This window comes from Channa argus, chromosome 12 (genome assembly GCF_033026475.1).
Source record: "Channa argus isolate prfri chromosome 12, Channa argus male v1.0, whole genome shotgun sequence".
Lineage (NCBI taxonomy): Eukaryota > Metazoa > Chordata > Actinopteri > Anabantiformes > Channidae > Channa > Channa argus.
Genome location: NC_090208.1, coordinates 20,355,823 through 20,372,212, shown reverse-complemented (window position 1 = coordinate 20,372,212; position 16,390 = coordinate 20,355,823). Strand labels below are relative to the sequence as shown.

Below are 16,390 nucleotides of genomic sequence, written 5' to 3'. Positions count from 1 at the left end.
GTTTTTACTGAAACAAAATAGGTCAGAGTTTTAAATATTATCAGGTAATTCACAACAGTCATGTCCCTGTCTCTTTCCAGGAGTTGAAACAGGACATCTCCAGTTTCCGTTACGAGGTCTTGGATCTTCTCGGTAACCGACGTCCTCCCCGGCGAAACTTCTCCTCCTCTAGCGAGACGACGAAAGATGAAGGTGCCATGGCCTCGGAGGATGACAGCGAATCAGGTGACGGTGGTGGTGGAGTCGGGGATCAGAGGTCCAAAGGCGTGACCTTTATGACTCCACTGGAGGATGATGTCAGGGCCACACCAACGCTTGGCGTCTCTGCATTAGTGCGTTCGATTTCTGGAATGACCAGGATAGAGAAGGGGGAAGAGGGGGAGGAGGGGGAACGGAAGGGGAGCCTTGTATGGGGGGAGGAGGAGGAGGAGGAGGAAGAGGAGGGGAAACCAAAGAGCAATGGGCTTAAGACAGCTGTCATCTCTCCATCTTCCACCACTGTTCTCCCCTCGCCTTCATCATCGTTCTCTTCATCATTGTCATCATCCCTCGCTCGCACAAGGAATCGCCTGCAGCGCCTCTCAGCTCCAAGGGGAAAGACGGACTCTTTCAAAAGGCTCTCCTATCTGTTCTCCCGCACCAAACGCAGATCCCCACCTATGCCTCTTCCGCTCCAGTCCCCTCCTTCCTATACCATCTCTGACGGGCTTCTCCGCCCCCTGGGGAGCCACAGCCACTCCGACTTTGGACTCAGTGACGTAACCAGAAGCGAGACTCACCTGAATGAAGTAGGGCGCTCAGTCGACATCAATAATCCCTCGTTCTCGCCACGGAGAACAAATGGTCGGGACTCACTCCTCACACTGCCCCTCCCACCCCCGTGCCCCTGCCAATCCTTGCACTGTGCTTCCAACATGTCCGAGTCCAGCTCACGCCTCCTGGACTCCAGTGAGGACGTTTTCCAGGGTGGAGGTGTAGGTGGATCAGGTGAGGGCAGTGTGGACGGAGGAGGGGTTATGGTGATGGGTGGTTGGGTGGGACCATGTGACAACATCATAGAGGACAGCTGTGAGGTCATAGAGGACTCTGTCACCACGCAGCTATAGGAAAGACCATTACCAAACTGTTTTTCTTTGATTGCAAAATGGATAAACACATTCAGAGAAAGACAGAGAGAGAGGTGGGGGGACAAGAATCTGTTCTCAAACTCAAAGAGAGGGATTCATGGTACTGCAGTGAAGTTCTACAATGCGGATTCTATGGATCAGCGATGTTTGAGGGTAATACCTGAAAGGACAGAGGAAATCCTGAAATGGCAGGTGTTCTTATAGACAGTTTGACAGGACCTGGGTATTTCCCAGGAAATATGGTGCAGATACATCATTGTCCACAGACTTTAGCTAGCAGCTCATCTCCTACACATTCAAAGGAGGAAATTTCAGAGTCAGTTCAAGCTGACTTATGTTACTTTTCACCAAAAATCCAAAAATAAATATTTTACTATAAAAACTGGGATCCACCCTCTAGAAGCTCATTTCCCTGAGCTTTTCAGAGTTTTTCTTTAGGCCTTTACAGTTATTAAGCCCTTACAGCATTTGTAACACAAAGAGAATTCATTTACCCTGTATTATAAGCAGTTTACTGATATCTTTACTGCTTGTCAACAGGGTAAATCATCCTAAGCTACAATAAATCATATTCATGTTCATGTCTAGGTCAACAAGCATCTTTTCATGACATTTACATTATTACAGCAAACTGTCTTTACAAACATCTGCTATTTCCCACACATGCCAAAAACAGGGTGGAGATTTAAAAAGGAAATTATAAACCTTTCATATTTCCTCTGGGAGATTATTATGGAATTACAAGAAGCCAAAGCAACTTTTTTGAAGGGAAATATTGTTTGGTTTTTGACACAGGATGCTGTCTTTCCCTTTAACCAAACTCGAGATCTGTAATGATATAAAAATGGAATCAAACCGCTGGAATTCAAATGGAACTACTTTTAAACCTTAGCCCGACGGAAAGGAATGAGTCCCATTTCAAAATGAAATGTGGCTACTTCGAAATGAGCAAACATATATCAGGACACTAGGATTACTCTCCCCTTTAGCTCTGCAAGTGGATTTTACTCTGACCGTATCACTGGGAAAAAAGGGAACAGCATGGAACCAGTGCTCTGCTGTCAATAGCCTGCACCCTCTCTCTCTCTGCATCAACAAGGGCCAAGGACTTTATTTTATCCTTATAACAAATATACTAGTAATAATTATAACAATAATAATAAGAGACTTCAAGTAATAATAATGAAGACTATTCTGGTTTCTAAAGACTGTCTTTGCTTCTTTTTGAGTTGCCAACAATATTCTGGCTTCTCGTTCAGCTCTTCCCTAATAAGTACACTTTAACCTGATGAATAAATATATATGGTGATATTTATTGTAAGGAGGAGAGATATGGAATGGATGTATTGAAAAAGATGAACTGAAGGAGAGAGGCAGGGACAGATAAAGGTGAAAACAATGCAATGGAAGAGGAAGAAGAGAGGAGAACTGAAGACAGACATAGGGACAAGTTTGCCTTTTAATCGGGGAAATCAACTTTAAAGGGAATTTTCACAAGAATTTCATCATGATTTTTTTTTTTTTTGCTTGAAGTTGCTCAGTGGCCACTTCAAAAGGTTGGCATGAACAGAGGCTGTTGAATTTTACTCTTGATAATGTATGACTGTCAGCGGTGAAGTAGAGAAATTATGCATGTTTGATCAAAAACCTGCAACACACACACACACACACATATACACACATACACAAATGCACACTTGAAATATCAGCTGGTGTGATGAGTAGCTCCTGGCCAAACATTTCGCCTCTTGAGATTTCTCCAGAGTTCTCCAGGGTCTCATCTTGTTATATTACATCCCTTATTTCTGTGTTGATTGTTTGCCCATTTTCTTTCTTTCTCCTAACCTTTCTACTCAAACCTCCCCCAGACACTCAGAAACACTCACTCACTCCTCCAGCCAACACTGTGACCTCACTTGGCAGCAACGGTGGCAGACAGCCTCAACCCTTCAATGAATCAACGTACCAAAATGTCACAGTGTATCCATGGAGACCTGATTAGTCGCTCAACATCATGTAATCATAATGTCACGTCCAGATGCAGAAAGTCCTGCGCTGCGGACTCAGACGCTGCTGGGTACCCTGGCACTCGCAAGCAGCAGGGATGCTATGGCTGGTGATGACACTATTTATGACACCGTTTTGTATGTAAAACCATTTTTATTTTACATCCCACTAGAAATAAAGGTAAATGTGTAAAAATAAATACGACAACTTTACCTTATGCTTACAGACTAGGAATTAACAGCATTAATCCAAACATGTAGAGCACACACTGGACAGTGTCTTTGTCAAATGAAGGAAACATGAATCATAAAGTCAAAATCCAAAGTTGCTCGGTGTTTGCTGGGTGAGTGAACAGACAGCAATTTGCTTACACATCCCTAAAAAAATGATTTCATGTGATCATTTGTCTCTGTGTTTTCTGCTGGTTGTTCTGTCCCCAGTTAGTAACAAAATCCACGATTCTCAGTGGGATTACAGCCTTCGCCATGATGACATAAACTCAAACTGGATCAGGAAATTAATCCCCAAAACATTTAACAAGAAAGAAAATTCATTAATTCTTAACTGCATCTGTTATGTTTGTAAAAAAAAAAAAAAAAAAACATTAAAAATATAATTTGAATGATCTTATGATCCTGTGAAAGGCTGCATGATTTTACTAAATCAATGATTCGATCAGTTCGCTCAGTCTGACGAAATGGGGTTTTGAGAGTTTATCGTTTTCAGAAAACTGGTTCTCAAAGAGAAAACACATGTAAACAGCATCACTGATGAATTGTATGTGAAGGAATTAAAATCTTAATGTTATCTTCACATTTTAAAACCAAATTTATAAATGTGCAGGACAGCAGAGGCCCAGAAGGAACAAAGTGCTGCTTCAAGAAACTGATCGAGTCTGACAGGGAAGTTGAATAAAGAACAGAGTGCAGATGGAAACGTTCTGCCAAAAAACAATGAGCAAAATCCTGCAATATAAAAACATTTGTAGACACACATATACCAGGTGTTTATGTACTGTATAAATGTAAAACTACGTATTTAACTTTATAACCAATGATTTGTTTAAGCACCAACATCCGTACGGGGTCCCCTCAAGACAATTTATATATATTTTTTGTCAATAAATACTTAAACACGGCATTTATTAAAAGTTAATGTACATTGTATAACTGCAAAACTAGGTGTTCTGCTTAAGTAGGGGTTTTTAACCAGGGGTCTGTGGCCCCCTGGTGGTCTGTAAACCCATTGCAGGTAGTGTCTGACCATGCATTTATTACTACCTCAGTTTCCCTGTGGAATGAATGAGTGAATATGGGATTACCTGCCCAACAAAACAGAAACAGCTTCCAGTGAATTATCCAATAATAATAATAATATAGATATACCAAGTAAATAGATACATAGTCAAATTATCGATACAAGACACTTTGTCTTACAGACTAAGCATCATCTAAATGCTCTAAATACAAACTTGTCCTTCTCAAAAAGAATTTTTCAAATGTATGCACTTTACATACTAAAGTAATCTCTTTTTGTTTTCCAGATTACTCCTGAATTTATAATACAAAGGACATTTTATTTTCAAAGCCAACATAATACCCAATTTCCAAATGGGTGCACAGAGATCTTTTTCTTTTTTGCAGATTAAATTTCACATAGTTTTCTGTAGCAAAATCTTTTTAAATTATGCCATATGTTTTAAGTTCTCTTCTCTGGAGGATTTTTATTTTATTTTTTAAAACATGTAATTATTATTTATGAATTCATCCAAATATATACAATTCTGAAAAGCCATGGTGACTTTTAGGATTAAAAATGTGCCTATTCTGTCTAGTTTTGATGCCTGTGTTTGGCTAATGCTGGAATGCATCTCGGCGTCGTATGTGTACGCTGCTGTACAGACACTGTATTCGTTTGTTGGGCAGCATCTAAAACAAGTGACTTCTTTATTTTGCAAATGAAAACATTGCAATTTTCAGGTATGAAAAAACTAATCTCAACCCCTTTGCTCCCACCTTCCACAGAGCTCCTCAGGTTGTTTCCAATCACACTGATGGTCCATGGGTCACAATCGGTTAAAAAGCCCTGTGTTATAGTAATCTCCACCTCTGTCACCAAAAATGTTTAAGTGTAAAAAATTATAACAAGCATATTGAATTTTTAGCTTTTCCTAATAGAATATAGAACAAAGTCTAATGTAAACGATTCAGTGTGATGTTGAAAACTCATAATTAAAAAAAATTTATGATATCGTAGCATTCACTTTGATCCTCTCTTGGTTGAAAAGCATATTAAAACAATGCTGCTGTACTTCAGTGTCCATTTCATTGTTCAAATGTCCACTTTAAACCAGAGGGGAGTTGAGTCTAAATCATTTGATAACCATGGCAACTGCCCTGTGTGTCACTGCCCCATGATAAGGGCTGCACTGTGCCACACGTGCACCACACCAGAGGCTTTAGTAATAAGTCCTCCTTCATCAGTTGCCAGGAACAAAGATTTTAAAGGATACTTCCACCCAAAGTTTAAACTTAAGTATTCCACATATAAGAGAGCTTTATTTTGAAATATGTCATAGTTAGAGTAGGGATGCAGATAGAGGAATATTGATCAATTTAAAGGGTACATTGATGGATACAGTCTCTGCCATCCCAATTGCTGTCACCAGCTGTCAGCTTAGCAAACCGTGTCTGTTATTAACACCAAACAAACACATGCACACACACACGGTAATAACGTGACACTTGTAGGGCCACACACACTGTTAGACAGCACAAACACACAAGTGACTGATAATCAATTTAAGAGATCAATATTGGTAATGTCTTTCCGATCCTCCTGTGGGCTTTTTTAACCTGCTACAGGGATTATTGATCCAGCCAGAATCCATAATTAATCTGTTGAGCCCTTGATTGATAGATAATACTTTAGATGAGATGTATATGATGCAATGTGTGTGTTAGTAGGTTGACTGCCATTGAAACAGTGTGTAGTAGTAGTAGACAAACAAACTGAAAGTCTTCTAAAGGAACAGATCAGACAGCATTCACACACACACACACAGGCAGAAGTGAAAAGGACAAAGGCACAAGGTTACTTTCATGCATTATTCACACACACACAGACACACGACCACTGCCCAGCTGCAGGTTTGACAGTAAGTTGTTTAAGGGAACTGTAGCCTCCAGTCGACTTTAATAGCCCTGTGTGATCTCTGTAATGTGAATCACATGCACAAACAGCATCAACAGTCTCATTTGGCTTCACTCTGCCTCAAAGACAACTTGGGACAACAGCCTTGTCTACCAGTATAGATCTTAGAAATGCAGATGTGTGTCTACGTGCACCAGAACCAGGCCCCAGCAGATCACCTGCTGTGATACACACACATACGCTGGCATAATGTACCCACTAAAGTATACAGCATAAGTGTTCTGCACATTATTAACAGACAGTGTTTCGTTGAGAAGTAATAATACAACTCTAAATGCCTCTCCCATAAATCCAAAAATGAATTTAAAGTAATGTTTGACTGAATTTAAAGCCAAGATGTGACCGTTTTGTCAAATTAGCCAGATTTGTGTAGTTAAAGTAACTATGTCAAACTATTTCTAACCTATTCCTACGTCCCTGATAGCTTGTTAAAATTACACTTAATCATAGAGCTTTTTTTGCTTTACTTTGTTTAAAGCTTCTGCACTTTTCGTACACCATAGCATATTTTCTTTTTCTAAATAAACTCTCAAGGCTGATGAGAATGGCAGCTGCACCACAGACATCAGTCTATAGTTGACTCCAGCCACGGAGACCTACAGCAAGGAAGCATAAAACAAAACAGCACAGAAACAAAAATCAATCAATCAAAGCTATTCTACAGACGTCTTCTAGGGAATATGTCTGTAGAAAAACCCACAGCCATCAACAGCCGGTGCAATAATGATTCATTCGTTCATATCAATCAATAATCAAATACTCAAATATCACAGATGTCTTGGTCTTTCTGTTGCTAAGAGATAGTAAAAATCAAATTACTGCTCCTTAAAGACAAGGGCTAAAATCATTTGGTTCAGCTGCTCATCACATGAACTGACAGTGACAAACACATACACAATACACATACATGGCATCTTTCAGGTTCCCCTCTCACCTTCTAAAGGGATTTAAGCTTTAAAAATAACCTGTCCTTGTTTTTCTTTATTTTTTTGGATTTCCACTTGGATGAATGTATGACTGTGTTATTTTTCTAGAAGCAGACGGCTAGCGCACGTTGTTGACTCTTTAATAAAGGCATCCTTAGAAAACAGGGCCTGTTGTTGGTCTCTTTATTTCATTTCCTGTCTTTAGTACAGTTAAAGGTCGTGTGAATTTACTGTGCTGGATCTCCTTTTATCTCTGGTGCTGAAAGGACCAAGAAGTTAACATCACTTTTCATATTGTCTAAAGGTCACAGCCGGTATTTGATTGCAGCAGCTATAAACGACTACACCTTTCATCCAATCCCTCTTGATTTTTGACCAGAACTAACACAGATTTTCTAATCAAAACAAGACACATCTGACAGTAGAGAGGTGAAACTGAGCTACTCAAACATCAAACTGTTTTTGAGAAACACATTTCTGCTTTTTCAGGTGATTTGTTTTTTAAAAGAAAACCTTTGTTCACTTTCACCAGAGGATTTGTTGCCTGTAGCAGCATCCTCCACTGCATCCAGGATTTTCGAATCATCCTACTAAACTCCCACTTGTCTGATCAAGACCCAAACACCTGCTGCAAGTTAATAAGAATTTAAATCCTCATCACAAAGTATTACATTTAACAGAGACACGTGTTTTCTCTGTTCCAGCTCTGCTGTTTCTGTTTTTTTTTTTTAGATGCATTTTGATTTGAGGACTCCCTCTGAGATTTCATTGAAATCTATCGGGGTGTTATTACTGTAGGTTCCTGACGGTCTCCACTGACAAAGCAAATGCCGTGAGATGTAGTAAACTGTTTAAACATGAAACTGATGATCTGGTGTCTAATGCCAAATCAGGGAAAGCTCCATGTAAATGAGTTCAAATGCAATTAATTGTACTGTGCAGTGAAACAAATTTTATCGATGTATTTGATGTTGTATTTATTACTGTAACACTTCTGTATATGACCAAACACGTGAATAGCCACATGGTTTTTTTGGTGCCATACTAAGGTCCCCTTAGTTCAGAGTAATGAAAATCCTGCAACATACAATTCCTTTTTAGAAAACAGTGTTTTATCTCATTGTTTGAAAGAATTTAACATTGGTTTTGCAAGATGCAAGTGAGCTGAACACATTGTAAAAACAGCAGAATGGGACACTACACTGTGGGCTGTGCCTTAACGTTTGGGCCACAAGTCACCTCAGTCCGTTAGTTTTGTGTATGATGAATTTGAACATAAACCTCCTGAGTTCCGAAAAGATTTGAACATTCGACTGAGGAAAAGAAGTTTGTGTATCACTGAAAACTAAATGCAACTCAAGTAGAACTGGCCAAGAAATTGGGACGTATGTGAAAAATCTTTGATTACCAATGTAATGGAAACAAGGGCTGAGTTTAACATTCAAGTCAATACATAACAAACATGTACATATAAAAGCCACATTTCTATTTCCTGTTTGAAGTCGATGCTCTTTATCGTGTTAATACATCATCTTCTTCCTCAGTGGTTTACTGGCATCTGGCTGGAGAATTTACCCCACAGAACATTAAACTTAATGCAACTGAAAATTGCAAAACCAGCAGTGGATGGAAATGAACATTAGTGAACATAATCTTTCATCAGTTTCCGGTAAAAATACTCCCACACAATGACCTCAGTAATATCACGGTATTGAATTTCAGTGGACAGAGGACACAAATGTACTAGTAGCTGTAGCTAGTATGCTTGGAAGTATGTCCCAGCCAAATGCACAAGTGCACTGAGCTCTCAGTGTCGCCTTGTACATGTTCACTCTGACAAAAACCAAGACTTGTATATCATTGAAATGACAGACAAAATTTAGTCCATAATTTAACAGCTGCAAACTTTTTTGGTCTGAGGACAACCAGCCAGAGAAGAGGAACACACAGATTTCAAAACAAGGTTTTGTTTTTTGTTTTGCTTTCATTCTTTCTGTTATATGGTTGCTTTTAGTGATCATGGTGGTGTCACTGTTTCGCTTTACTGTTCGTGTACACATAAATTTAAGTGCATATTGGTTTAAACTGTTAAAAACTGCAGTTTTTATGCAGTTTTTTATACTATGGGTTCACAGCGAGAGAGCTTTTCAACAACCTGTTCTATAATCTGAATGTGTTATTACTTTATTCAAGGAACAGCTGAAAAGGAGAGCAAAGGACTGAGAGATAGAGAGAGATGAGAGTTTTTTAACAAAGCCCTCGCTTGCCCGTTGTGTGGGCTGCACTGCTGTATAAAAACCAGCTTTTATCTCTCTCTCTGTCTCTCGTTCTCTCTCTCTACATCAACCTCCCCTCCACCAACTCAGTGTCAAGTTCTGCTATGAGACACACAGTGATCTGTGTGAGTGTGTGCGTGTACTTTGGAATGAGAAGCTGGCTGTCCTTTTGGCAGGCAGCAGCACACTGAAGCACCTCTCAGAAAAACTGGACTATTATTGAACTACTGAGAAACACTCTTATCTCACTGTGAAACACATCACTTTTTCCTCATGCTCTCTCTCTCTCTCGAACACACACACACACACACACACACACACACACACACACACACACACACACACACACACACATAGAAACAATGAAGCATCCAGAATGACCACACACGTAACTTACTCCTGTAAAGTAACAAAAACTGTGTTAAAGTCCTGCAGGCAGGTTGAGAAGTTTAAAAGAGTTCATGTGCTTGAGTATGTAGGTTATAGTAAGCTCTCTCCTCTACACTGACTTCTTCTATATTTATGTTGACAAGTCTTCTCTTTATTGAAGCTAGCAAATTGATCTAAATTTGCCAGCCAGATTTTTCTTTAAAAATACAAAATTCTTGGCCATTGATGTGGGCTGATAGGTTATTGAAGTGATTTTTAGAAGTGTGCATGTGTGTGACAACAGAATTAAGACGGATAAAATAACAGTGGAGCTGGTGATGCTTTCAAAATAATGTTGGGCCTGAGTGAGAAATCTTGTTACTGACCTACTGCTGAAGTGGATTTACAGTAACCAGTATTTTGTATGTTATACTATTCCCCAATTACTGTTATAAACTGGTCTCCCTGAGTAACCTGATTACTTAAGTAAATCATAACAGAGAGTCAAAAGACTGGACTAGAGTCTGTTTAGCTCAGACAACCATCTGCAAACAGATTTCACATACATTGTTAAAGATGAACTGTGATGAAAATTATAAACTGATGATGAAAATAAAACTAATAATCAATCTTTATTTTCTAAGAGATAATTCAGAATCAACTGACCCATTATAAGATACAAAAACAGACATTTTTCATTTTATACAATGATCATTAATAAATACTAATCTTCCATCTGTTATAAGTACCTGTTTATCCTATTTAGTGTCACAGGGCTGGAGACTATCTCTGTCATTGGGCAAGAGGGACGGTACACCCTGGACAGGTCCCCAGTCTACTGTATGTCAGGGCCAACATAGAAGGACATACACAGACAGACAACCATTTACAATCACATTCACACCTACAGGGAATTTAGACTCGTCAACCTAACGTGCATGTCTTTGAACTGGAGGAGAAAACTGGATTACCCGAAGGAAACCCAAGCAAACACAGGGAGAACATGCAAACTCCACACAGAAAGGCCTCAGTCGGCACCTTCTAGCGGTGAGGTAGCAAAGCTTACCACTGCACCACTGTGCCAGCTTAAGCATGGGAGGAAAAAAATGGAAAAGGATGGGCAGAGAATTTCTAGTTCCTGGTACTCACAAAGAAGACATTACTGTGTGTCAGTTAAACCTATAAAACATAGATAGACCGATAGACAGATAAATTTGGTTGCATTTTTCTACTTAATGTTGCATAACCTACATACTACCTACATGTCTTCTGTGTGTGCATCACTCCCTCTGTTGGATGAAATTAAAACTGCAAGACTACAGGTTCCTAAATTACTCCAAAGATGCTCAATAGAAAAGAGGATTCACTTGTCAATATATTATAGAACTTGGCCATGTTGTGGTTTGTTCTTAGCGAAACAATGCAGACTGTTTCAAGGGAATCTAGTACATTTACATCAAACTGGTGTTAACTGCGAGGTCTCTGATAAACTAATAAATGACGTGAAAATAAAACACAAATGCTGGATCTGCACAAGTCTGCATTAATGTATTAGGAACACTGACATGCCTAACCAATACAGTGTTGAAAGATTATCTTCCGGAAGAGCCTAAAACAAATTCCTATGGATGTAAATGTATAGTGCGATCATATTTTTGTTTTATTTTGAAAAAATAATTTGTGAATTTATTTGGGACATCACTGACGATAGCAGCTTGAATTCATTATTCACATTTACAGTAAATGTGTTTCAGTTGAATTCAAACTTCTTCTTCCATTAAGAACACATACATTATCACAAGCCTCATCGTTCAAATTGCTGTACAATTCCATTTAGAATTTTTATTGTTCTAGAATATTTTCTAATTTTAATTTGAGGATAAAATGAAAAAGAAATCCGGTTCCAGATTAGATCAAATAAAAGCTCAGAGTGACACCTCTTATAGTTATCAGTCTCTTTGGCCCTCCTCCTATGACCATTGGTCCAGTCGCTGCCACTTCTACCTCTCTGGTTGGCTCGGAACGCGGCGTGCCTTGCGTCCAAAGCGGAAGTGAGCAGTTGGAACTGTTGTAGCTGTAATGCGCTACAGACGGATGTGACAACGGAGAGATAACGGTCTGTTGTAGGGTTAGCAACGTGCAAATTGACAACTTTCATTAGACAAAGGGTCAGACAGAGCATGCGATATGCTCTTAGCGGTATATCTGTCGTTTTTGTTATTAACTTCGTCGGTCGGAGCAGCAAAGACTGGAGGGGACGATGACTGGGTTCATCTTCCCAACAAATGTGAAGGTAACAATCATTAGCGACTGGTTTGAACGACTGGGCCTCCCTCCACAACATGGAAACGGAGAAATCGATATTTAATTTCATGTCTGCGTTGGTCTGATTAGTTAGTTTGACTACAACCCCTGTTTACGTTCGCAATTATTTATGCATGTCATAAGTGTCCTCCATAAACCTTTGTCGTTGTTTCATTTTGAAAAGGATTGTAGCCCACTTCCCATTTATTAATTGATTCATTTTTCTAAAATTACATTTATAAAAGGAAGAAACTGTTTAAAGCTTTTCATATAAACCTGAAACGATTAGTTGATTAATCACATATACAATTAACAGAACAAATCTTAGCTGCTATACGCCAAACTAATGTTTTGGGTTTGTTATTGATTATTATAGTCAAAACATTTGTTTACCATGTCAGCAGGTTGCCAATTTGTCTACGTTTTATTGATTCATTAAAAAATGTATTGTTAGATAATGCAAATACAGGTGAGTTGCAGTGCTTGAACCAACTGTGGTTGTAACTATCAGATGTCATTTTGGCTGTAAAAAAGACTAAAGATTAGCGTTAGACTTGGAGGATATTCTTGAGTGAATTATCTGAAGTAAACAAACTTTCTCTTTCTGTCTTTCTAGTGTGTAAGTTTGTCAGTATTGAGATGAAGTTGGCGTTTGAAGAAACATCGAAGACCAAAGAAGTCATCGACATGAATTATCGCTTTATAGACAGCAAAGGGGCACCGCCAATCAAATATGTCAAGTCGTAAGTTTAAGCGTGTGAGGTTGTAACAATACAGTAAACTGTCTGGGGTAGTTTCATGGCAGAAATTAAACGTTTAGCCTTTCTGATTCTAGATAGTTCTCTCTCTCTCTCTCTCTTACACACACACACACACACACACACACACACACACACACACACACACACACACACACACACAAACACAGGGGACAGGAACTTGGTCAAGTTCAGTTCCTGTGGGGGATCTTATTATAGAACAGGGAAGCTGTTGAACTGTGTTGGTTGTGTGAAAACATAGCTCATCTTGTGAGAATGTCTAGGTTGTGTTTGAGTCTTAAAGTCTCCTTTTTGGTAAAGTTGATGCATGTGAAGTCACTACAGATGTTATATAACATCACTCAAATGTGCTGTACTGAAGACAGTTAAATACTCTTAACAGGGACAGTTTATTAATTTCCCAGCAGCTTTAAAGGCAAAATTTGTGCACAGTCACTTCTAATTATGCAGTGTAAACGAATAAGTACATTATATACTGTGAAGACACAGCTTTTTGATAGTATTACTCTGCTGGAAACTTTACCCTCAGAAAAAATCATCTAAAAAAAAAAATCATCTCAACATACACGCACATGACTGAATGTGATCCGATATTAGAATTCCAATACCAAAACAAGTCTCAAATTAAAATTTGCTTCGATGATTTAAAACTTGCTACATATGTTTCTTGTTTGGGGAGAAGTTATTCAGCTAGTAGCACGGACTTATTTAAATATTTTAAAAGTAGGGGAAGTTATAATATTATTCCTATTCATGTGCATGTTCCATAGAACCATAGGAACCAAATTAAAATCTTTAATCTGAAAACCTACAAATATTCTGCATTTCATCTGTCTTTCCACAGAGACCTTAGATTCATCGAGGTTGTAGAAAATGTGTGTAAGAGGCTGTTGGAATACAATCTGCACAAGGAAAGATCTGGCAGCAACCGGTTTGCCAAGGTCAGTGTGTAAGCGTGTGTTTGAAGTTTGTTTCATAACACACTGTCCTGCTGCAATTTGATTCCCAAAACGATTTGATTTATGAATGTGTAAAACTGTTTTAATGAACATGTGAGGACACCTATTTCCTGCATGATCCCAAAATCAAAAGTTGGATAAAGTGTCCATGTTTAGATCAGAAGGTGTAAAATCTGTTCAATCTCACACCTTCAGAACCAACATTTTCTGGCTTAACCCCCCCTCCCAGCTCTTAAAGCACTTTTTTCCGGCCAACTTAAGATGTGTTTAGAATTTAAATCTGTTGAAGTTTTTGGCTGCAGTTTGAGTGCTTTCTGACAGCCCTACCATCTCCCTGTCTGCTTGCAGGGCATGTCCGAGACCTTCAACACCCTCCATGGTTTGGTGAATAAAGGGGTGAATGTGGTGATGGACATACCATTTGAGCTGTGGAACGAGACTTCAGCAGAGGTGGCTGACCTCAAAAAACAGGTATTTTCACATTTCTTGTCTGAATTTAACTCATCTTCAAAATCCAAAGTATTTTTTTCTGGGGCTGTTTTCTTTAAATTGGCTGTTTTCATCAAAAATAGAATCCTCATTTATACTTTATGCTGTGTGTGTTTTAGTGTGATGTGCTGGTGGAGAAGTATGAGGAAGTAATTGAGGAGTGGTACAAAGGTGACCAACAGGAAGATCTGACCACCTATCTGTGTGAGAAACATGTCCTCAAAGGGCAGGACACAGGTAACACACATATACACAGATCTTTTCTTTTTCCTGGTTTTACTACTTTACCCTTTCATTTCCTCATTAATCATATCATTTTTTTGTTATCTCTTATCTAATTCAGCCTTTTCTTTACCCTTTTTCTTGCCTTTTTTCCCCCGTTTTCCTTCCTGCTTCCTGTTTCTGCATTAATCGTTCCTTCGCCCATTCTGTTCTTTTTTTGTCTCCTAAAGCCTGCCTTAAAGAAGAGTGGAGCACAAAGAAGAAAGGAGACCATGCAGCCATTGCAGAGGACAAAAAGAAGAAGAAGAAAAAGAAGAAGGGAGGGAAAAAGGGAAAGGGCAAGGGTGAGGAAGGTGGAGAGGGTGGAGATGGCAGCTCCGACCCAGAGAAGACAAACAAGAAGAAAGAGAAGAAGGTAAAGAAGAAAAAAAAGAGCAAAGCTCCAGTGGAGAAGGTGGATGGAGGAGTGACCTCTGACGAGGAGTTCCAGGCGAAGGTTCCTCTGTCTGGTCAGAAGACGGAGTTGTGATCAGCTCTGACCTGGATCAACTTTGCCCAACAGAACAAAACTCTTAGTAAAAGCAGTTTCTGGAAACATCTTTGGCTGACAATGAGATGAAAAGTTGTGTGTACTGTTCGACACAATTTTAACTTCTTTATTTAAATTTTGGATCGTCTCAGACATCTCATACCATTTCTTGGTATGTGAGAAATCTCCTGCATCCACAAGAATTGTACCAGATTCCCTTAACTATGAGGTCATTATGGTTTCATTTCTGGCATTTTCACAGACTGTGGCTAAAATGTTCATTAAAGCAGTCGTGAATATTCAGACAGGCTGTAGACAGATGTGCAGAACTTTTCTTGAAATCAATCTGTCGGCCCACTTAAAAATGGATAAACAACCCTTGATTGTTTGACAGGTAATCAATGAATAGAAAAGAAATCAACAAAGTCAGGATGAAGCAAACACGCCAGACTTGTTCTGTCCAGCCTCTCAGTGTGTGGCTTTGCTTCTACAACATTGTCGTGTTTTGTTTAATCATTGTGTGATTGCCAGTAGATGTTTCAGTGGAACATTGAAGAGCCGTCATCAGTTAGACTATGCTACCTGCCAGTGCTGTGGGTGTTCGCGTTCGTCTGCTGTTTATTTAGAGAAACTCTGATTCCAAATGAAAGCAGTGACTCTTTATCAACATTTCATAGTGTGACCCTGGAAAATGCTTAAATTGTGTTCCCTACAAAGACTGACCTGTTAGTTCATGGACAAGACTCTTGTATCTGTGTAAAAAAACAAAAGTGGTACTTTGTTGAATCTAATAGAGAATTAATTTTTCTTCCCTCTGTGTTTTTATCAGTAGAAGGAAACTGACCATCCTCAAATTGCTTTGCTCAGAAATCCAGTTTCGGTTAACTTTCCAAAATGAGGTACTTAGTTTAATAATAATTACAATTCCCCATTCAAGAATTTTTTTGTTTGTGTAGTTTACAACAACTGCTGTTTTAGGGTGCATACATGTGGGTTGCACTCCCAAGCTGAAAAGTGAAGGTTTGTGTGTATGTTTTTGCCTTTTTGAAGTGTGTGTGTGTGTGTGTTTTTATTTTTATGTTAAATACGATGGTGGCTGTGTTTTAATGGAGATGCTTTTTGAAACCATGAGCAGACGCATCAGTACATCAATAAACAGGTTGAAAACTGTAAATGTGTCGCAAAAGACA

At 39.0% G+C, this 16,390-nt stretch overlaps 2 protein-coding genes across 3 annotated transcripts in view; both read left to right on the top strand.

The window, feature by feature from the left end:
• trpc5a (transient receptor potential cation channel, subfamily C, member 5a) overlaps positions 1–7,439 on the top strand; it is a 136,024-nt gene extending 128,585 nt beyond the window's left edge. For both annotated transcript variants that reach the window (XM_067524847.1, XM_067524846.1), the window contains one exon: positions 81–7,439. In XM_067524847.1, coding sequence (XP_067380948.1) covers positions 81–1,106 — 1,026 coding nt within the window. In that variant the 3' untranslated portion in view covers positions 1,107–7,439. The remainder of the gene's footprint in view (positions 1–80) is intronic.
• A 4,529-nt stretch (positions 7,440–11,968) lies between these two features.
• cnpy3 (canopy FGF signaling regulator 3) lies at positions 11,969–16,390 on the top strand. Its single transcript, XM_067525099.1, has 6 exons — positions 11,969–12,211; positions 12,839–12,965; positions 13,846–13,942; positions 14,309–14,431; positions 14,569–14,686; positions 14,902–16,390. The coding sequence occupies exons 1-6, from the start codon at positions 12,106–12,108 to the stop codon at positions 15,198–15,200; spliced, it is 870 nt and encodes a 289-aa protein (XP_067381200.1). The 5' UTR covers positions 11,969–12,105; the 3' UTR covers positions 15,201–16,390.